The sequence below is a fragment of the Puma concolor genome, chromosome E3 (assembly GCF_028749965.1).
Source record: "Puma concolor isolate L17-30 chromosome E3, mPumCon1.1.hap2, whole genome shotgun sequence".
NCBI classification, from domain to species: Eukaryota; Metazoa; Chordata; class Mammalia; order Carnivora; family Felidae; genus Puma; species Puma concolor.
This window is the reverse complement of record NC_141682.1, coordinates 35,502,255-35,523,901: the sequence shown is the minus strand read 5'-3', so window position 1 is coordinate 35,523,901 and position 21,647 is coordinate 35,502,255. Positions and strand designations below refer to the sequence as shown.

General features: G+C 55.3%; 1 protein-coding gene across 4 annotated transcripts; it reads left to right on the top strand.

Moving 5' to 3' along the window:
* The first annotated feature begins 892 nt into the window (after positions 1-892).
* Positions 893-21,273, top strand: METTL22 (methyltransferase 22, Kin17 lysine). Of its 4 annotated transcripts, none has more exons than XM_086691336.1 (12): positions 893-995; positions 4,092-4,257; positions 6,882-7,235; positions 12,083-12,123; positions 12,213-12,357; positions 15,029-15,100; positions 16,418-16,471; positions 17,178-17,258; positions 17,471-17,573; positions 19,423-19,591; positions 19,988-20,099; positions 20,849-21,273. In XM_086691336.1, exons 2-12 carry the CDS (start codon positions 4,152-4,154, stop codon positions 21,256-21,258), a joined length of 1,647 nt encoding a protein of 548 aa, XP_086547462.1. In that variant the 5' UTR covers positions 893-995; positions 4,092-4,151; the 3' UTR covers positions 21,259-21,273. The 4 variants fall into 4 exon arrangements, with proteins under 4 accessions (XP_086547462.1, XP_086547465.1, XP_086547464.1 ...); XM_086691337.1 differs by lacking the exon at positions 893-995 and adding an exon at positions 2,760-2,902; XM_086691339.1 differs by lacking the exon at positions 19,988-20,099 and having other exon boundaries at positions 20,849-20,960.
* The last annotated feature ends 374 nt before the right edge of the window (positions 21,274-21,647 follow it).

Below are 21,647 nucleotides of genomic sequence, written 5' to 3'. Positions count from 1 at the left end.
CAAGAAACAGACTCTCAACTATACAGAACAAACTGATGGTTACCAAAGGGGAGGGAGGGCGAAGGGGGAAATACAAGGTGGAGATTTAAGAGTACACTTATGAAAAAAAAATAAAAATAAAATTTAAAGGGGTGCCTGGGTGACTCAATCAGTTAAGTGTCCAACTCTTGGTTTCTGCTCAGATCATGATCACACGGTTTGTGGGATCGAGCCCCACATAGGGCTCTGTGCTGATAGTGTGAACCCTGCTTGGGATTCTCTCTCTCCCCCTCTCTCTGCCCCTCCCCTGCTTATGCTGTCCCTCTCTAAAAATAAATAAACTTGAAGTAAGTAAATAAATAAATAAAATTTTTAAAAATAAAAATAAAAGCTTCTCAAAAAAACCTTATAATTGTCATTTCTTGGGTACTCACAGCATGCCAAGGATGATGCTAACTGCTTTACAAGCATTATTCTATTATCCTTTCCAGATAGGGAGAAGTTTAGTTGCAGATGTGAACCAGCAGCTGCTTCTGCCCCCAAGGCACTCAGAACTTGTGAGGGAAACAGGTAAACAGGTCTTGACAACCAGAGTCACAGATGCTCTGATAGGCGGAGTATAGCGGACTGGGAGAGCCCAGACTCTGGTCAATGTAAGCTGGAGGAAGAGGACTCAGGGAAGGCTTCCTGGAGGAGTTGACCCCAACGTAGGATTGCCACTGGGTCATAACTTAAGGTAGGACCCTCATGGCCTAACATGGCAGGTCTGTGTCAGGCCTCCTGAATGGAAGAAGGGACAAAGTACTAGGGACCAAGGGCCACCAGCTTCCGGTTAAGGAAGGGTCCCTAGAGTCCTCGCCCGGGCAGCTCTAGCAGGTGGGCGTGGTTACGGCGTGGCGCCCGCCGACGCGCGCGGAGGAGGCGGGGCCGCGCCTGCGCAGGCCGCCTATTATGGCGGCCGCCTGATCCCGGGGTTGAGAGGGTTCAGCCGGACTCCGTCCTGGTGCTCGCGGCGGGTAAGTTCCTGGGAGAGGCGGCCGGATGCGGGGAGTGCAGGGAGCCTCCTGGCAGCGAGCCTGGCCTCGAGACCGGGCTCCCATGGACCTAAAGCCCAAGTCCACTCGGTCTCTTTTCCCTTCCGAGCAAGGGTGTAGGGAGAAGTAGCCCTCTTGTCATGTGAGTTTCTGTCCCGGGCCCAAGCAGCCCCTTCGGTTCCGGATTAAGAAGGGAGAGCGAGGCCGAACTATGACTTTTGAAAGGGGTTCAGGGAGGGCAGGACGGAAAGAGCCCCGGGGGAGGAGGAGATCTCTGGGGCCCCTGACCCCAACTCTCGGCGGTGGCCCCTCCAGCTTCCCCGTCTTCACCCCTGGTCTGTATTATCCCACGCCTGGCCACCTACTGTCAGAGAAAGCAAACTGCTTTGGGGGGTAACCCTGACTGGGGAACCGCCGTAGAAACCATGACGGCGTCTTAGTCTAGCCCCTACAGCTTTTAAGAGCCAAGGACACACTTGTCAGCAGGTGCTGCGGGATGAACCTGCAGCCCCAAGGAAGTCGGAGGGGATCCCATCTGCAGTGCGGGTGTCCTTTCCCTCCTCTCCAGTGAGGAGAGCGGGTCGAGGCACATCCATTTGTAGCATTCCCAGACAGATACTCCGAGTCAGCTGTTCCCAAATGGAAAAACTTGTTGCCTTTCTCCATCTCCAAGCACGCTCGTCAAGAATTACGATTATTGCTATAATGACTGATACTTAGTCTTGTTCTTTATTTGACCCAAACCTTAAAACTGATCCTCGTCTCATTTAATCCTCACACAAGCCCCAAAGTATGTACAAGACACATGTATTCCCCCATAACTGATTCTAGAAGAAGCCCTTTAAAGGGGTTCCACTTCCTGGTTCTCAGTTGTAGGGCACATTTCCAGGAATCCTGGGTAATTCGGCTTTTAAAACCGAAAATTCAACTAGCATTTAAGAATATGAGTATTGGGGCGCCTGGGTGGCGCAGTCGGTTAAGCGTCCGACTTCAGCCAGGTCACGATCTCGCGGTCCGTGAGTTCGAGCCCCGCGTCGGGCTCTGGGCTGATGGCTCAGAGCCTGGAGCCTGTTTCCGATTCTGTGTCTCCCTCTCTCTCTGCCCCTCCCCCGTTCATGCTCTGTCTCTCTCTGTCCTAAAAATAAAATAAACGTTGAAAAAAAAATTAAAAAAAAAAAAAAAGAATATGAGTATTATTTTGGTCCGTCTTTAAGAAAAGCTGATGTGTAATTGTAATATTACGCTCCTTTGTGGGATGTCGTTTTTCCAACAAAATGTCACTATGGCAGGAAACAGCATCCTTTGGTTCAAGTTTGACTTTTCGCAGCATCGTCACAGGGGATCTTTTTTTTTTTCTTCCAAAACTATAGGTGGAAGTCCTCAGTTTCCCCCAGGACATCTTTCAGTGCTGGGAGAGCCACATCTACCTTTAAGACTTTCGGTCCTTTTTTGGGATCCAGCCTAACTTTTCCAGTCCTCATTGGCTGAGTGCTTCTGCCTGAGGATGGGGCATGTCTCCTCCATAACTTCCACTGGCATCATGAAATCATGCATCATTTTACTAGCTTCACAGCCTCCCTTCACAGCCCACTTGGCTCTGTCCTGGCTTACACTGTCATGTGGGAAGAGCCAGCATAGAGACTAATTTAACAAGGTGTCAGCTTTTTCCCAAAACAACTTTTGGAAACTTTTGTGAAACTTCGGCTCCCCCACGTCAAGTCCTTAAACGGAGGAACTTCTGTTACACGTGCTCAGATTGTGACAGTATGTGCATTCAGATTGCAAGGAGAGCCTGTGTTAATCATCCCGTTTTCCAGTTGAGGAAATGGAGGCCTGAGAGGTTTCATGACATGCCTAACACACACAGCTAGTGCACACACCTAAGCCAGGTAAGGAACAGTCCTGTCGGGGGTTATGGGCAGGTTTGGGCCGAAGGCCTGAAACCACCCCCAGGACAAGGAACTAACAGCTGTGGACCACGGACAATGCTCAGTGCTTTATGCCCCAGGACCCCTGCACAGTGAGAATATAGCTGGAGAAGCAGGTCCAGATAGGTGACGTAATTTCCCACAGGTCTCATCACCACAAGGTGGGAGACTGGGGTGTAGACATGGGTCTGCTTGATGCTTTTTGATGAGGCGGACCACTCGGTTTGGAGGGGGAGCCTTTCTCTTCTGGCCACTTTGCCTCAGGCGTGGTTTTCCAGACTTCAGTTGTTGCTGTGTTAACCTGCATAATTTCCTCTATCTACATGTCACCTGTATAGTGAGCGCCCCTTGGTTGCTTTTCCTTTGCATCTACTCTTTTTTTTTTCTTTTTTAAATTTAAAAAGAAAGTTTCAAAGCAACGAAGGGCATTTGGACAGCTAGGGTCAACTTCTAGAATAAAAAAAGAAGTAAAGGGAAAATAAATGCAAAGCGCGAATTGAATTGACTTTGTAAATCCAATACTGTTTTAGGCAAAACCATCTATGAAAGACATTTGCATGAGAAACGGAGATAGTTGACTATGGATGGAGTTTTAAATGATACAAAGGAATTAATCATCTTAGATCTGCTAATGGTCTTGTGGTAATGTAAGAACATGTGTTAGGGGACAGATGCTGTAGAGGAATTTAGAGGTAAAATATCTAGAATTTACTCTCAGTTCAGGAGGGCAAAAACCCCAATAGATCATTTGACCTCTTATGACAAGGTGTTGATGATCATTGGATCTAAGCAGCGGGTATATGCCTGTTTATCATGCTATGCCCTCAGCTTTCTAGTCTGTTTGAAAATTTTCACAGTAGAAGAGTTGGAAATTAAAAGGGAAGGATATCAGTATACATGGAAATTCGGATCCCTTGCCATAAATAAAAGATTACTGTGCAAACACAGTGCAAACAAAATAAAACAATTCTAGCTGGAATCTTTTCCCTCGCGAAGGCCCTTGCAAAGGCCGTGAGACTTTCTCCTTTAGGAAAAATGAAGAGAATTACAAAAGGAAGCATTTTCTCCTGGGGTAATGCAAAGCTATTTAAGTATTTACACTGTTCCCCTCTGAGACCTGCCATCCTGAGGACCTGGTCTTGCCTTCCAGGTGCTCCTGTCCCATGATTCCCGTGGACCCCGGCCATGGTAGCTGGCCCCCACTCTGGCCATGGACGAGGTCACCTTCAAAAGTGACACTGTGCTGTCAGACGTCCACCTCTACACCCCGAACCACAGACACCTCATGGTGCGGCTGAACGGCATGGGGCAGCCTGGTAAGACCCGGGTGCGTGCGGAGGGACCCAGCACCCTGTGGACCCCGTTTTGTTTGGTGTTTTCTCCTACTCCTCTCTTTGGGGAGAAGATTGGGAAGATTGGATCGTTCAGCTGTTTTCACTCCACTTCTTTTTTTTTTTTTTCAAGCGTTTATTTATTGAGTGAGTGAGAGAGAGAGAGAGTGTGTGTGAGCCGGGGAGGGACAGAGAGAGAGAATCCCGAGCAGGCTCCACACTGTAAGCACAGAGCCCAACACAGGGCCAGATCCCACAAACTGAGATGACCTAAGCCAAAATCAAGAGTTAAGACGCTCAACCAACTGAGCCACCCAGGCACCCCAACCTCACTCCACTTTTTTTTTTTTTATTTTATTTTTTTAATTTATCTCCAAGTTAGTTAGCATATAGTGCAACAATGATTTCAGGAGTAGATTCCTTAATTCCCCTTATCCATTTAGCCCATCCCCCTTCCTACAACCCCTCCAGTAACCCTCTGTTTATCTACCATATTTAAGAGTCTCTTCTGTTTTGTCCCCCTCCCTGTTTTTATATTATTTTTGTTTCCCTTCCCTTATGTTCACCTGTTTTGTCTCTTAAAGTCCTCATATGAGTGAAGTCTTATGATGTTTGTCTTTCGAGGACTAATTTCACTTAGCATAATACCCTCCAATTCCATCCATGTAGTTGTACATGGCAAGATTTCATTCTTTTTGATTGCCGAGTAATACTCCATTGTACGTGTGTGTGTGTGTGTGTGTGTGTGTGTGTGTGTGTGTGTGTGTGTATACACGTGTACCACATCTTCTTTATCCATTCATCCATTGATGGGCATTTGGGCTCTTTTCCATACTTTGCTGTTGTCGATAGTACTGCTATAAACACTGGGGTGCATGACCTCCACTTTAGCGCCCTCTTTCATAGAGTAAGCTGTGCTTTCCTGAGCACCTACTTTGTGGAGGGGGAGAGGCACCAGGACTTGATGCTGGGAGTGCAGTAGGGGATGAGCCAAGCCCTGCCCTCAGGGAGCCCGTGGTCCAGGAGGGAGACAGGCTGGGGCTCACAGTGGCGCCCCCACCAAGGCATTCTGGCCCCCTTCATCGGCCCCCTGCATCACTTGTTCGCCTCCAGCTCCTCCCACCCGGGCTCCCTGGCTTTGCTCTGCACACCTTCCCCCTGCTCCTCTCCCCCAAAGCCAAGGGGGATCTTTTGAAAATGCATATCACATCAGTGACCTGATGTAGACCCTCCAGTGACTCCCTCTTGCTCTTAGAATACAGTCAACTCTTTAGCCTGGCCCATGTGGCCCAGCCTGACCCAGCCCTTGCCTGTGTGTCCACACTGATCATTCTCTGCTCCTTTCCGTCTTTTATGCGCTGCATGCACTTCCTCAGTGCCTTGGCTCTCACCGGTTTTCTACCCAGAAGGTTCTTCCCTCCCACCCCTGACTCCACATGTCACCTCACACAGGTCCTCCCTGACCACCCTCCCTGGCTTTGATTTCCCTGTATTAGCCTGTCCTTGGGTGCAGTGCTCCCCTTTCTTTTTTTTTTTTTTTTTTTTTTATGTTTATTTATTTTTGAGAGAGACAGAAACAGAATGCAAGTGCGTTGGGGCAGAGAGAGAGGGAGACGCAGAAAAAGACTCCAGCTCTAAGCTGTCAGCTCAGAGCCCAACGTGGGGCTTGAACTCACAAACTGTAAGATCATGACCTGAGCCCAAGTCGGATGCTCATCTGACTGAGCCACCAAGGTGCCTCTGTAGTGCTCTCCTTTCTTTGTGTCCCATGTGGATCCTGAACTCAGGAGCCTGGGACTCAGAACAGATCGGTGACTGGCCTGGGGTCAGACAGCCTAGGGGGGTGGAGGGCTTGCACCCCTGCCTCCAGCTCCCCTCTCTGGAACCTGTGCTCTTACTGAAACTTGTCCCAGTAACTCTCTAGCCACCAGATGGGGGCGGCTACTTGGTGTCCTTGCCCCATCCTCCAGATTTTTTTTTTTTTTTAATGTGTATTTATTTTTGAGAGAGAGAGACAGAGCATAATCAGGGGAGGGGCAGAGAGAGAGGGAGACACAGAATCCGAAGCAGGCTCCAGGCTCTGAGCTGTCAGCACAGAGCCTGACGTGGGGCTCAAACGCATAAACCGTGAGATGATGACCTGAGCCAAAGTCGGACACTTAACCAGCAGAGTCACCCAATCCCCCCCCCCCCACACCCGTCTTCCAGATCTTAAGAGGTGGAACAGTGTAGTATGAAGGGCATCAGTTTAGGAATGAGCAGACTGGGTTTGAGTCTTGCCTCAGCCATGTCCAAAGCTGTGGGGCCTTGTCAACCCACTTAATTTCTCTAAGCCTCAGTTTCCCCATTTGAAAAATGGAGCTGGTGCCACTATCTTCATAGCAACAGGGAGGGCTAAGATAATGAGAGCTAAGTGTTTTCACGGGAGACGCTCATCACATGGTAGCTGCTCTCAGTGGCCCCAGCATCTGGGCTGAGTCCAGCGGGCCTTTGCTGCGGGCATTAGGATGCCTCCATCTGGTGTTTAAAACTCTGGGTGGAAATAAGATTTTCTGGAAGGAGGAGACAGCTTGGAGACACTCTCCTTTTGTGTTCGTCTTGCCTTTCAGTTTTCCTGTCCCAGTTCAAGCTTCTGTGGAACCGAGACTCTCGGACAGACTCAGGGGCCGACGGTGATGGTCGTGGCGCTCTTCTCGCCGAGGAAACACCACCATCCGGACCGGGCAGTGCCAGGCCCCCTCCGGGGAGTGGCCACAGTGACGCCACCAGCCAGGTGGGGCTGGGAACTCGGCTGGACGAAGACGGGGATTTGGACGTGGAGAGGAGACCACCGACTGCTTCGGACCCCGAGCCAGCAGGGCCTCCGAGAGACAAGGTACATCCCACGATTCTAACGCAGGAGGAAGAGGACCCACTGGCAGATGGAGCACGAGAGAGCAGCCCCTGGGATATCGTCAGAATAGGTAAATGTAGGTCCGGTTTGCGCTGTGGGTCGCACCGCAGTGCTGATCACGGCCCAGGGCGTGGGCTGTGTGGGGGGGCTCTGTGTGCAGGCCCAAGTCTGGGTGCAGTAGGACCAGACAAGGGACCAGAGCCAGCTCCGCGGAAACTGAGAGCAGGTGGTGCCGCTGCCAGTAGGGGGAGCTGTTCAGGACACACAGGTCCCCTCCCCACTGCCCCCAGGGTACAGTCCAGGCCACTGGGCGTAGCTCACAAGGCACCGCACACCCCTCTATGCGCTTTCTCGCTGCGGGCCTCTGCTGTGCTCCACCTCCCTTTTGGAGAGCCTGCCCCCAGCCTTTGCTTTCTTAACACATTGCTAGTTGTTATATGTATCAGCTTAGCCATCGCCTCTTCTAGGGAGCCCTGCTTTTACCCCTCTTGTGTCGGTGTTCTGATCCAACTCAGTGTGCTGGGGCCATGGGTCAGGGTAGAGTTTGTGGAAAACTTGGCCAGAAACAGGGAGCCATGGGAGATTCTGGAGCTGGAGCATGACAGGGGGGAGAAGGAGGTAGACCAGAATTAATCTGGAGGAGGCTTGTGGGCTAATCAGACGGCCTGGGAGCTAGAGGCCAGCTGGGAAAGGGGAGGCGGTGACAGGGCAGGAGAAGGGCCGGAATGAGTTCTGGCAGGCGTGCAGGGCAGCATCACGTCACCGCTGGGCACAGGGGCTTGATGACACCAGGATTTCAGATCTTGGAAGCGGGCACATTAGAAACGCCAGGAGCAGTAGGGAGCTGGGGCGGGAAGTGAGCCACTGATGTTAAACACCTGTTGTGTTTAGACATTTTATCTGCGTCGCTTCGTAAAAAGGAGTCTTGACAGCCCTGCTCTGAGGGTCAGGGGGAGTGTACAGATAGGAGGTGACAAGCTGAGGCCATGCAGCTGGGGGGCAGTGAGGAGGTTCTGAATCCACATCGTCCATCTCCACAGCCAGGCCTCTTGCCACCCCGACACTGCTTGTTTTGGGGGAAAAGAACTCTGAATTGAGTCTGTTCATTGAGATCCAGGGTCCCACAACCCCTGGCAACGGTGCAGGTTGGGGCCGGAGGGTCAGTTAGGGCCCTCTCAGAAGCAGAGCAGCTCTTCTCCATCCGCGCAGCCATACGACTCATAGTTGCTGAGTGTCTGCTTGGTACGAGGCCGACTGTTCTAGACCGTTCCGTTGGGGGTGATGTGTAATTCACACCAGAACCCTACTCCACCTCTATTCTTCACAGCCTTTCCAGGGGTGAGCATGCTCATTTCACAGATGTGAGATTTGAGGCTCAGAGAGGTTGAGGAACTTGCCCCAGGTCACACAGCCAGTCAGTGGCAGGATGACGATTCCCACTTAGGTCTGTCTGCACCACAGCCTATGTTCTTACTCAATGTCACATGATCCGAACATTGGAAAGTTCTGTTCTGGGGAGCTGTTGGCAGGGGGGTTGGGGGGAATGCCATGATGGCTCATTTTGCTCTCACTCGTCACTTAATTGGCTTCCCTGAGCAGAGTGGCCAACTTGGTTGTTCATACTGAGGGTTCGGCCTCTGGCGTGCGTGTGTGTTGAACATGCTGAGAACTTACCATCTTGCAAACTGAGAACAAAGTCCCACAGCTAAGGGCCAGTGTATGGCCAGGTTCCCGGCCAGTCCATCTCACGGACCTCTTGGTGGGGTCCCTTCCTTTCAGCAAGCGTCATTCAGTCCTACCTGCCCCAAGGGAGGGGAGTGCAAGGCAATTAAATTAGCTTCCAGCAGTAACCTCTTGTTCCAACTGTGACGTAAGGGACCAGGTCTTGGACTCTGGCAACCGGCAGAGCTGGGCTTTGACCCCCCACCACCCTCACAAGCCCGGTGATCTTTGACAAGTGTCTTGCACACCCAGAGCCTGTTTTTGCACCTATAAAACAGGATACTGCCTTTTGATGATAATGTAATAAATAATGCCCAGTAAGTGTCTGTACGGGGCCTGGTACAGAGCAGATGCTAAGCTGATGTCCGTCTCCTGACCACCCTTTTCCTCCAAGCCATAAACCAAGTCATTTTTTTCAGGGTGTGGACGCATCTCAGAAGCCGATTAAAAAATACGGAAAGAGAATGGTTTCCAGGTCATTGCAAGGGATTGTCAAAAACTTAAAAACTTTATCCATGGACCTGCTAGGAATCCACAGACCCAAGGTTCAAAGTAAATTATGGTCATTTTCTCTGCTTTATAGATAAACTGAGACCCAAAGAGAAGAGGAAGAGGCAGGGCTGGAACTCAGGCTGTCAGCTCCTGACTCCCATGCCTCTTCCCTTGGCCATGTTCCCTTAATCTCTCCAAACTGATTTCCTCATCTGTAAGATGGGTGTAACCACTTCTAGTTGTGAAAAACGAGGAGATGGCTCGCAAAGAGCTCTTAGCACAGTGCCTGGTCACATCGTTAGCTTTAGTCCCTGGGGTCTGCTCTGAGTGCAGGGAGGGAGGCTGGCTGAGAGAGAGGGAGGTTCCCACAGGTCTAGAGACATAGACGAGACTCTGAAACTTTGTCTCAGCCCATCTGCTAAGCCCAGTTTCTCATGGGCATAGTCCTCAGCATGGGAGGAGGCCCACGGGAGGAAAGACGGGCCGCACCCAGGGGATGGTGCATGGTGGGGGTGCGAAGACTGGGGAGGGGGTAGGCCGGGGGCAGCCGACACCGAGGGTCTGGAGCAGGGCTGCAGAAACAGGACCCCGGGGAAGCCTCTTCCCTGCCACTCTCAGTTCCAGGTTCTTCAGCCTGCCAGAGGGGTCCCCCTGCCCATTGTTCTTTACACCGCGTCCCTGGGCACCCTTTTGGGTCCAACCGCACGCCCACCACTTACTAGCTCTGACCTCAGGCCGTCTGCTTCGCCTCTGTCAGCCTCCTTTCCTCATCTGTGAGACAGCACCCAAGCCCATTCCCCTGGTGGTTTTGAGGGTGAAAGGAGAGATTGCTCTCAGAGCGTTTGGCATGGTGCCCGGTTCAGAGAAAAGGTGCTTTTTTCCATAACTTTTACAACCACAGTGCTGCACATTGGCCTCAGTGTGTTCGTCTGTAGGTGGGGTGGTGATGGCTACTTCATAGGGCTGTTGTCAGGATCAGGTACAACCTCGGTGGCCCCTAGCCTGGCTCAGGGGGCATCTGTCCAGTCAGTGTTCAGTGAAGGGACTCTGTTGTTGGTGGGTGGGTACGTGTTAGGCTTTGGTGGCCTGAAGTCCTGAAGGGTGCGTGTCGGGGCTAGACATGGCCTCTCCCGAACCACCAGTATCCTGTCCAGCCAAGGTGCCACCAGGCAGCGCATCAGTCATGCGTTCAGGGATCAGATTTTAAGTCTGCACGTCGGGCAGAAATCTTGGGTCAGATTTACCCTGGAGAAGCCCACAGAGCAGCGGCCCCGGTTCTCAGGAGGAGCGCACACGACCAGTCTCTCCCCTGGTCTGGGGAAAGGTGGCTGCCGCTTTGATTGAGCACGAGAGAGGTTGCCTTCTGTTCTGGACCCCGCTCGTATGCACGGCTCTCGGCTTTCATGGGACTCCCTGAGATGCCGGCACTCTGAGAGCGCGGGGACCCCCTCACCTCCTCGGGCAGACCCTCACGGAGGGCGCGTGGGGACACATCCCCATGGGCCTCGGTCCCTGCTCCTGTTGTGAGCGTGTGGTCTGATCTGTGCAAGGCTGGTGGTCACACGGAGCTGCCCCACTGTGTGCATGCCCCCCTGTGCGCGTGCCGTGTGCGTTTTCCTCTGGTGGCTGTCACCGTCTTGCTTAGAAATATGACAGCCGCGGGGCACCTGGGTGGCTCAGTTGGTTAAGCGTCCAGCTTCAGCTCAGGTCATGATCTTGCCATCCGGGAGTCAGGCTCTGTGCTGACCGCTCAGAGCCTGAGGCTGCTTCGGATTCTGTCTCCCTCTCTCTCTGCCCCTCCCCCACTCACACTCTATCTCTCTGTCTCTGAAAAATGAATAAACCTGAAAAAAAAAATTTAAGAAATACGACAGCCAGCTCTGATTAACAGCAAGGGTATTTGCCATTTTCCTTTTGCCCTTTGGTCTCCTGTTTCTGCCCTCGTCCCCTCGCCCCCATGCCTCCACCGACTTTAGCTGGATATATTTTGCGCTTGAGAAGACTTCTTATCATAGTTCACCTAAGAAAGGATATAAGCTCCAACTTACATTGTTGACTTTTGGTGTGCTTGTAAGCGTAAGAAGATACTTGGAGGGGCGCCTGGGTGGCTCAGTCGGTTGAGCGTCCGACTTTGGCTCAGGTCACAATCTCGCGGTCCGTGGGTTCGAGCCCCGCGTCGGGCTCTGGGCTGACAGCTCGGAGCCTGGAGCCTGCTTCGGATTCTGTGTCTCCCTCTTTCTCTGACCCTCCCCTGTTCATGCTCTCTCTGTGTCTCAAAAATAAATAAATGTTAAAAAAAATTTTTTAAAAAATACTTGGAATGTGTTATGACTCCTACCAGCATACAGTTGATCAGGACAACAGGAGTATGTTGTAATGTAACATGCAGTTATCGAGCATCATGAAGTGCCGTGTGCGTGTTGGACGAGGTGGGCCCACGACCCACGGTGACCCTAGTCTTCAGGCTGTGGGTCCGAGACACCCGGTTTTCTGAGCAGCCTCAGGGCCTGCACTGTGAGTGACGCTCACCCACCCGCTTCCGCCCCGACTGCTGTGTGGCCTGTGTTTCTGCCACTCTCTAGCACACCCGACTTCAGTGCCCATCTGGCCGTGTTTGCAGATGCCATGCACCTCGTCTGTCTGTGTTCTGTCCGTCTGCATTTTCACAGTGGCCCTTTCTCTTTTGGTCTCCATCCTGTCCAGAGCACACCATGGCCACCCCCCTGGAGGATGTTGGCAAGCAGGTGGGTAGGCCCCATCCACTTCCTGTGGCCCTGTGGGGTCTCCCCGGAGCCTCACGTCACCTGTCATTCCTGGTCCGTGTCTCCTCCAGGTGTGGCGGGGTGCCCTGCTCCTGGCAGACTACATCCTCTTTCAGCGGGACCTCTTCCAGGGCCGCACCGTGCTGGAGCTCGGGGCGGGCACAGGGCTGGCCAGCATCATTGCAGCCACTGTGGCACGCACGGTATATTGTACAGGTAAGCCCGCCACCTCGGGCTGTGGGGACGTCGTGTCTTCGCAGGGAGTGTGCTATCAGAAAGGGAGGAGCGGCTGGGAATTGGGCCTTGGCCGCTGTTGATTTTGCCATCCCGTTCTGCTGCTTTCTCCGGCCACACCCACAGTGCAGGACCCCTCACTCCAGGAGGCACCAGCTACCCCCCTGAAACCTCCTCTCACACCCTATCACCCTGGGAAAGAGCAGACGTCTCAGAAAACCGCAAGGAGCATGCCTTTTATAAGGCTTGAAAACGGGTTTATCGCTTTTTTTCCCAGTTGTAGAAATCTTGCCTACTTGTTGTGGAAGGTTTCTAGGGCAGCAGATACAATTTACTCATTTTGTTACCAACCCCAGATCCATTCAACAGTGTGCAATTTATGGAGCTCTGGCCGGCGATATGCCAGACACGGTCTTAGATGCAGGAGATCCAGGAGCGAATAGAACAGATGAAGTTGCTGTCTGCAAGGAGCTTTGCGATCATTACACAGTTTTTTCCCTCGTGGTTTTTTTGTTTGTTTGTTTGTTTGTTTGTTTGTTTGTTTGGAGCGTACCTACTCCCAGACTGAGATCAGACTCCCAGTAGCTGAGATCAGACTGGATATTCTGTGCTGTGTGTTGCCAAAAATTTTGAAAAACGTTTTTCCAAGAGCATTTTCCAAAGTCATTAGAAATTATTTATAAGTATGACTTTTAATGACCAGGTAATATTTATCTCTGGGCATTTTGGTGGTTGCCATGCGTTTTGGTCTTTTTTGTTTGTTTGTGTTTTTCACAGTTGTCCGTTGCACCGTGGTGAGCGCGTTTGTGCCCCGTTGTCTCATAGTCCTCAGGCTGGACTCCTAGAAGCAGCCGTGACCCTTTATAAGCTTTTGCTACACATTGCCAAGGGATTTCTCTTTCAGTGTTTTATCTTGCAATAATATTATACTGGCATGGAAACTGCGAAAATATTACAGCAAATGCCGTGTAGCCCTCACTCCCCTCCCCGCAGTGATGACGTCTTACTTAACCATAGTTCGGCGATGACGCCGGCAGCTCGACGCGGGAGCAGCGCTCTCGGCTCCCCGCTGGCCCACACACCCTTTCAGAGAGTGGGAACCAGTTCGTAAGAGAGCAGTAGCTCATCAGCTAGTGTCGCTGTGCCTGACATCTTCCACATCTGCTAGGCGGGAAGGGGCATCTGCTGCTGTGGTCTGCATCTCGTTGACGCCTGGCCACCTGCTCATGGTGCCCATCTTTTGCTTCTGAGACAGGAAAGGGAGGTTGGGGGTCGCCCGGGACAGGGTACGCCTGGCAGATACTCTGCATCAGCCACTGCCGGGAGTCCGCAGGGCAGCCCCCGCCTTTGCTCCATCACTGTCTCGTGTCGGTTGCCAGCGAGCGCTTCTCAGAGTCAGGCCATAATGCCACTCGCGGGTGCTCTGCCCTGTGCCTGGTGCCCAACTGCAGGACGTGACCAAGCTGTCTTACCCCTGAGAGGGAGGTTTCCTGGCACAGAGAAGAGAGCTTGCCTCTAGACAGCACGCTGCAGTTTGCACGGCCTCTCGCGTGCTTCTGCACCTGTTTGTACCTTCACAGTGAGCCCGGGCATTCGCCAGGGAGCCGAGCACCAGTCTGTCCAGGTGGGCAGACTAAGGCTAAGGTCGGGTGGCTGGCCCCAGGTCATACACACAGCTACTGTCATGTGGGGCGTGGGGAGGGCGCCGGTGGTTCATGGAACAGAGTTTTCCACGGAGCAGAGTTGTGAGAGCTCCCTCAGCAGCTGGCAGAGGGGTAATTGGGGGCCAGCCCCAGGCCTCTGGTCTACCACCACGCCCCCTCGGCCAAAGCTGCTCTCTTCTGTCCCATTTACTGTGTCAGAATCCCACACGAGATCTATTTGGACAAGAACTGCCCTAAACACTGACAAGCTGCTGGACTGGTGTGTGCAGTAGTCCCTTGAGCCCGTGGCCCACGGAAAGGGACAGATGTGTCCCTGTGCTGAGCAGGGCACTTCCCCCACAACCAGGCTCTGCGCGTTCCTTGAGTCCATAGTGAGTGATGGGACAGAGTCTGGGCGTCCACAGCCGTAGGCCAGGCAGGCGTCACCACACGGCCTTCGGTGCCTTCCACACGTGCGTTCTCCTGACGCATGTTAGGGGTTTTGGTAAGTTTTGGTAAAATGCCCACACCCCGTGCCCATCAGGGATGGATGCACTGACTGTGCCTGGGTTCTGCTGAAATGGTGAGAGACACAACCTGGTCAGAGCAGTGGGAGGCCCGGGACGCACGCGGCCGTGACGGCGAGTCATGCACGGGAGGGCACCCACGGCTCGTTGGAACCCGCTGTGTGTCTCAATTCGTCGCATCCAAACACCCGCGTCTGTGTCACACGCGCTAACCGCACTGCGAGCCCTCACCCCTTCCCTCTGGAGCGCGCACAGAGTCCGTCCCCACCAGCACCGTCAACTCTTCCCTAAGGGAAAGGTCATCGAGAAGAGCCTCCAGGGGAGCACACTGAACCGTGGCAGTGCGCACACGGGAGACGCTCTCCTCTTCGTCTGGTGCCTCTCTGCAGTCATGCTGTCGTCCCAGCTCTCTCCAGGCAGAAACCGGGGGATGACAGTGTGGTGACGGCTGGGGTCTTATGGCCTGCCGTTCTGTTGTTCCAGATGTCGGCGCAGATCTCCTGGCCATGTGCCAGCGAAATATTGCCCTCAATGGCCACCTGACTGCTGCTGGAGGTGAGGCCCGGTGGGTCTTCCAGCTGGGGGGAGGGTTCTCTGGCAGGTGGGACAAGCACCTTGTACTGTGACACTGGGAGATGGGGTCTGGCCACTGCCCTTCTGGGCACCGCCCTGGCTTCCCAGAGCTTCACGTCTGATGACTCCGTCGTCGCGCCCTGTCCTCCTCCCCACATCCCCTGCCATGTCCCGCTTCAGCTCACTCCCTTCTGGACATCACGGTGGCCCCCACCTGGTCTCCCAGCTCCTTGTGTGGCCCACCCAAGGTGTCCTCCGGGAAGCATCTAGAGTGATGATGGAAGCCTGACCCCTTAAGTCCCCTGTGAAAAAGCTTCAAGGGTGAAGTCTGAGCCCCTCTGCCTCCCAGCCCTCGTGGTCTGGCCCCTGCCTGCTCCCCCTCCCTTTTCCACTGACTGCCTCACTGGCAAGCAGAGCACTCATGTCACAAGTTCCTCCCTCTGCCCAGACCGTCGTCCTCCCCCCCCCCCCCCACACCACCTGCAGAATCCAGTTCATGTGACGGAAGCAGCGGCCACCCTCCCCTGACTGTACGTGCTGACCCTTCCCGAGCAGCTGGGGGCGCTCTCCCACTCTCCGGCCGCTCCAGCCCACGGGCCTCAGGCCCTCCAGGTCTTCCACTGCTGTCTGAGTGCACACTGGACCCCTCTGCTTGTCCCGGATCTCGCTGGGGTCTGGCCCTGCCGTCTGCGATGCCTGCCTCTCAGGGCTCCCTCCATTCTGGTCACCCTGGCCTGTCTGAGGCTCCCCCCTGGCCTTCGTGCTGCTGCCCCTAATCATGCTCAGACCTCCAGACAAGGTCCCAGCTCCCTACCAGAGCCTGGCCTCTCCTTGAACCACTGCATTTTGACCTGTGTGTGACTGGGTGACACCCTGCTGGGCCACGGGGCCTGCCTGATCCCCGTCACATTGTTTGTCGAATGCCTAGTCAACAAGGGTGGAAGGGGAGGGGCAGGTGTGACTCACCTTCTTTGGAGCCTTCCCTGACACCCCCACCTGACACCTGAGCTCCTCTCTCCCTCCTGTGCTCGGCTTGTCCTCATCACAGTGCCCTGACCCCTGCCTTGTTGGTGTGTGCCCATCCGCCAGTCTCTCCTGGGCTGCCGGTCCCCGAGGACAGGGACACGTCTCATACACCTTTGTATTCCCCGTGTCCAGTGCCAGACCTGATGCTTGGCGCTCCGTGCTGGCCAAGGGATCCGTGCTGGATGGAGGGATTTCAGCGTAGGATGGGAAGGCTTATCTTCTTCCCCGACTGTTACGAGAGTCTGGACGTTCTGCCTGATTTTGCTCTTGCAGGCGGTGTGGTTAAGGTCAAAGAACTGGACTGGCTCCGCGACGACCTGTGCACAGGTGCGCCCCCCACCCCCGTCCCAGCGGACTCACGGCTGCTTGTCCTAGCTCCCTGTGGCCTGGGCTGAGCTGCAGGCTCCCGGCTGTGCCACAGCCTCTCGGCCCACAGCCACTTCTCTCTGTCGGCTGATGATGGCCGCTCCTGGCACCTTCCACCCACTCTGTCACTCAGACTGGGTGCGTCCCCTACAGTAGGCACAGTGGCCCCTGAGCTACAGGTGAGGCCTGGCGCTCAGGGCTGAGCACCTGCCCAGGGCTGGGAAGCAGCCTCGCACACGGCACTCTGTCCTGTCCTAAGGGCAGGGCCCCCCGGTGGGGGAGTTTTCTGAATTGATCACCCGGGCTGTGTCAGACCTACATGCTTGTGTGAACTGCCTGCTGTGTGCAAAGTGTCCTTTCCCATCAGGTGTCAGGTGGGAGAGTCATTGCGTGTCGAGGGTCTGCCCATAGCCCCAGAGCTCCCCAGCCGCCCTTGAGGGCACGTCTAGTAACGCCCACTCCTGTGTGATGCCCTGGGAGGGGAGGCACCCTCCTCAGGGCCGCACAGCAGTTCACAGGGCAGCAGTGCCCGTCCCTCGGTGGGGAGGCAGACCCCTGGCAGCCACGCGTGCCGTTGCTGGGTGCAGCCCTGCCTGCTGGTGCCCGCCGCTCCCGGCTGGCCCACGGGGGAAGGGCCGTGCACAGAGTGGCCTCTCCTCTTTCACAGACCCGGAGGTCCCCTTCAGCTGGTCCCAGGAGGATGTCTCTGACCTGTACAGCCACACCACCATCCTGCTTGCGGCCGAAGGTGAGGCGTCCTGGTCGCAGCGGTGCCCCCGCCCCTCCTCCGCAGAGCCCTCCCAGCCCCCAGTCACCTGCCGTGCCCGCCTGCGGTTTCCAGCCTGAGCACCGTCGCGGGGGCACGTTTCTAGGGACTCAGTGCAGTGCCGGGGGTCCTCTCAGGGGCAGATCTGCCCGTGGTGGTGGGTTTTCCCCTCATGCCCGTTTCCTTCCCCACAGTGTTTTACGACGATGACCTAACCGACGCTCTGTTTAAAACCCTGTCCCGCCTCGCTCACAAGCTGCAGAACGCCTGCACGGCCATTCTGTCTGTGGAGAAGCGGTGAGCTCCGCGCCCCCCTTGGAGTGCGCTCCTGTCCACGCCGTCCCGACGCGCACGCACGGAGCCCCTGCCGTGTGCCAGCCCGTGCTGCCCTCCCACACGTGATCTCGTGTCATCCCCCGGCCCTGTGTGTGCCTGTGGCCGCCCCCGCCCTGCCGGTGGAGAGGAAGGCTGAGGGGCGCCAGGGAGCCTGTCACGCTGGTCTGCGAGCAGACAAGCCCTTGAACGTAGCTGCACCATGGACACGTGGCCACCACGCTGTCCAGGGCCTATCTCTCTGAACGTCCCCTCCAGGATGCCGTCTGTCTCCTCAGCACCCCAGGCCTCTGTCCGTCTGTCCTCCCCCGATGCAGACGGACCCCTCCACCTGGAAGCCCTGGGGCTCCCGCTGAGGGAGTGGCATTTCATGGTAGAAGCAGACACCTTTCACACGGTTTTCTCCGATCATGTGGTAGACCATAACTTGTCCTTTTTTTTTTTTTTAATGTGTATTTATTTTTGACAGAGCGCAAGCGGGCGAGGGGCAGAGAGTGAGGGACAGAGGGTCAGAAGCAGGCTCTGTGCTGACAGCCACCAGCCCGATGTGGGGCTTGAACTCACGAACCGTGAGATCATGACCTGAGCCGAAGTTGGACACGCAACCAGCTGAGCCACCCAGGGGCCCCTAGCCCACAACTTTTCTGAAGGCAATTCAGGATATGTAGCAAAAGCCATAAAACCTGGGTGCCTGGCTGGCTCAGTCAGTGGAGCCTGCCACTCTTGATCTCAGGGTTGTGAGTTCGAGCTCCATGTTGGGTGCAGAGATTGCCTAAAAATAAAATCTTAAAAAGAAAAAAAAAGCCGTGAAACCAAACGTACTTAGTGAGCCAGCAGTCCAGCATCTAGAAATCCGCCCTATGGAAATGACCATGGCTGTGTCCACACCATCCATCTGGGCATATCGTTCATTTCTAAAATGTCAAGGAGCCCCTTTGAGGCACACGTGACCACTGACAGCATGTGGATCTCATTTGGAGATTGGTTTTATAGACCACCCAGGGAGAACGCGAGACCGTCAGGAAAAGTTGAACCCCAACTGAATGTTGGAATGATAAAGAATTATCATTAGATTTGTTTTAGGTGAAACAAAGAAACAGAAGAGGCTTTATGTTTTTGAGATGCTTGTGTCCATCTTCGCGGGAGAAATGCTGTGGTGGCTGGCCTTAGCTATTTAATAATCCATTCTGGGTGTGCGAGGGGCCTCAGCGGCTATGAGCTGGTGGTGGTGCAAGTGGGGCCGTCCATCACACTGTTGGAAATTCTTCTTAGTAAAAGATGTGGGGAAGCAAAGGGAAAGAGGCAAAGAATTTGAGTTTCAGGTTGCATCGTGTTGCAGGTTGGGGTGGAGAAATGGCCGAGCAGCTGGGCCGGGAGGGCTCTGGAAGGACCCATTTGAAGTGGCCCTGGCCCACCCCCTCCCGGCAGCCTTCGGCGCCCACTGCTCTGAGGCCCCTGCCCTTCGTCCTTTGGTCACATATGCAGCCGGGGGCACCCCACGCGCAGATTCTGTGCTGGGGAAGTGGGGAAGCCAGCCCGCGGTGTTCTGTGTCTGCCTCCTGCTCCAGTTTGAAGAGTCCAGGGCGGGGCCTGTCTGTCCGGCGGTGGTATCTCAGGCACCTGACTCCACTTCCCTGAGCCCCGGTTCCCGCGTCTGTGAAGAACCACCTCCCGGGCTCCCCTGCAGATTCGGGAAGGAAGCGCGCCCAGTGCTCAGCACCAGTAGGCGCGCGGTGAAGATCCACCGGTGGGGAGTGCGGTCAGGGAGGCGGCGGGAAGGCGAGGTGAGTGTGTGTTGCCTGCCCGTTTGCAGGCTGAACTTCACACTCAGACACCTGGACGTCACATGCGAGGCGTACGACCACTTCCGCTCCTGGCTGCGGCGGCTGGAGGGGCTCGCGGACGGCCGGCTGCGCTTCGCGGTGGAGCGGGTGGAGGCCTCCTTCCCGCAGCTCCTGGTTTACGAGCGCATCCAGCAGCTGGTAGGTGCGGGCTGTCACTGCCGTGCGCGACGCTGCGGACCCAGGGCCCCCACACGCGGGCGCCGCACCCCGGTGCTGCCGGGGCAGAGGGGCGGCTAGCACCAAAGACGGCGCTGGGGTCTCCCCATCCTGAGGGGCCACCGTGTCTGCACATGGGCCTGCGGGCCGTCTGTCGCCCTGGACTTACAGGGCGCTCTTTCCCTGCGGGCAGTTCCTGCTGCAGAGGAAGTGGGCCAAGCACAGGAGGCCGCTGGGATGCAGGAAGTCCGCCGGGGGGCACGTGGTGGGGTTCTCATGCAGGAGCCCCAGTGCTGGAGGCCACACTTTTGCCATGGACATGGGCTGGCCTCCCAGACTGGGCAGGCTTGTCTAATTGCCAGTGGCCCTTCCGACCAGGCCCGCTGGGTCCATCAGACTAGGCCTCTGAGGAAGCCTCCCAGTAGCGGTACACGGGCCGGGTACCGGGCCGAGCTCCTTCTTCCCTGGCCTCAGTTGATGCCGAGCCCAGGTAAGTCACCCCGCCAGGCAGCCACAGAGCTGGGGCCCAGCCACTTCCTGTTACAGCTTTAAACCCCCCTCATGGAGGAAATCTGAGAAGTCAAAATTACCCTTGATAATAATCACTTACGTAACTGGGAGCTGCAGTCCAAAGGTCCGGGATTAATGTCTTTTGTTCTCCTTGCGTGTTGGCTGTGGGTGCCCCTTTTCCGGGTGCGTGGAGACCAGGTGTAGTTCTGAGGAGGACGGGAGGGAGGAGGGCCAACAGGGAGCCCGCCCAGCAAGCACAGCGCTGAATCCGTGTGGTTGCCGCACGTGAGGAGCCACCTTGGGTTTCTGGCTCCGCTGCCTCCGGGCCGCCCCCCACAGACGGCCAACCGTCCTCTGCCCGCGAGGACGCCGGGTTTCCACCGGGAGCTGTGTGTGCTTGCACCTTCTCCGCCTGCCCGCGGTAGGAGGAGAGGCACGCGGCCCGGAAAGTCAGCGGCCACGGGGCATGGCACTTAAGAGCTCCCCAAACGGGAAAGCGGTGGCTGGCTGACCCTCTTCTGGCCCATCTTGATTGTGTGACGTCCTCTCGTCCGTCCAGCTCCTCTCTCTCCCGTGGCGAGGCAGAGCGACAGAATCAGGAGGCGCTCCCCACCCTTGGGGCAGCTCGTGTGCTGTGCGCTGTCCTCCGTGGTGAATCACTTGCCTCTCTGACATCGCGAGGTCTCCTTTGCACCCCTCAGGAACCCCCGCTTTCTCTGTTTGCTGCAGGAGCTCTGGAAGATCTTTGTGGAACCGGTGATGTGACCCACTGCATCCCAAGCACGGCTTCTCGACTGTTCTTAGAGTACATCTCTAATAAAATCAAAAGCTCACAAAGTGATGTGCTTGAGATTTTATCATTTTTAAAATGTGGCACGTGTACGTTACAGGCCTCAAGACTGTTTTCTGGGGGCCGTTGCTGCCTCCCAGCAGCAGCCGGAGAGCGTTCTTGCTCTGGGCTGGAAGTCGTGTTGTTGCCCTTGTTTTCCGTGCGGCCAGCTCGTCATGCGCACTCCAGGGCCGTGTCGAGAGCTGCGAGCTGGCTTGGAATCAACATTTGCAACTTGATTCCACTTGAGTGGACTACTTGGAGGGCTCCTGGGGGGCAGGGGACCCAGGGCCCAGCCCGGGGCATTTAGTGCCCCCCTCTGTCACCTGCCCACAGATGTGTTTAATGTCCACGCCACACCGGCGGCAATAACACCACGCAGAGTGAGGCAAAGCAGCCTCATTTCCTTCGAAGGCTGCCTGTGATCCGTTCCTGTCCCTCTGGGGAGGCCCATTCAGAGGAGGCGGCAGGAGCTGGCCAAGTGACCTTTATTTTCTGTTTTAACTCTTTGTAACCAAAATCGTGGGAGCCCAGAACAGGAAGAGCCACTCTTCCCCACCCTGTGTGGCTGCCCCGGGGTCCGTGCCATGATCTGCATCACAGCCTTCCCTCCCACAGCCTGGCTCCTTCCCCTCCTGCCCTGGGGCTCCCTGCTCGGCTTGTATCACAGGAGCACATCTCCATCTGATTTTTTATGTT

What these genes read in the sequence shown, in the direction of transcription:
- METTL22 (XM_086691336.1), top strand. Translation starts at nt 4,152, where the DNA reads ATGGACGAGGTCACCTTCAAAAGTGACACTGTGCTGTCAGACGTCCAC. An exon ending in GAACGGCATGGGGCAGCCTG is followed by an intron (nt 4,258 to 6,881) that starts GTAAGACCCGGG and finishes CTTGCCTTTCAG; the next exon opens with TTTTCCTGTCCCAGTTCAAG. An exon ending in CATCCTGCTTGCGGCCGAAG is followed by an intron (nt 17,259 to 17,470) that starts GTGAGGCGTCCT and finishes CCTTCCCCACAG; the next exon opens with TGTTTTACGACGATGACCTA.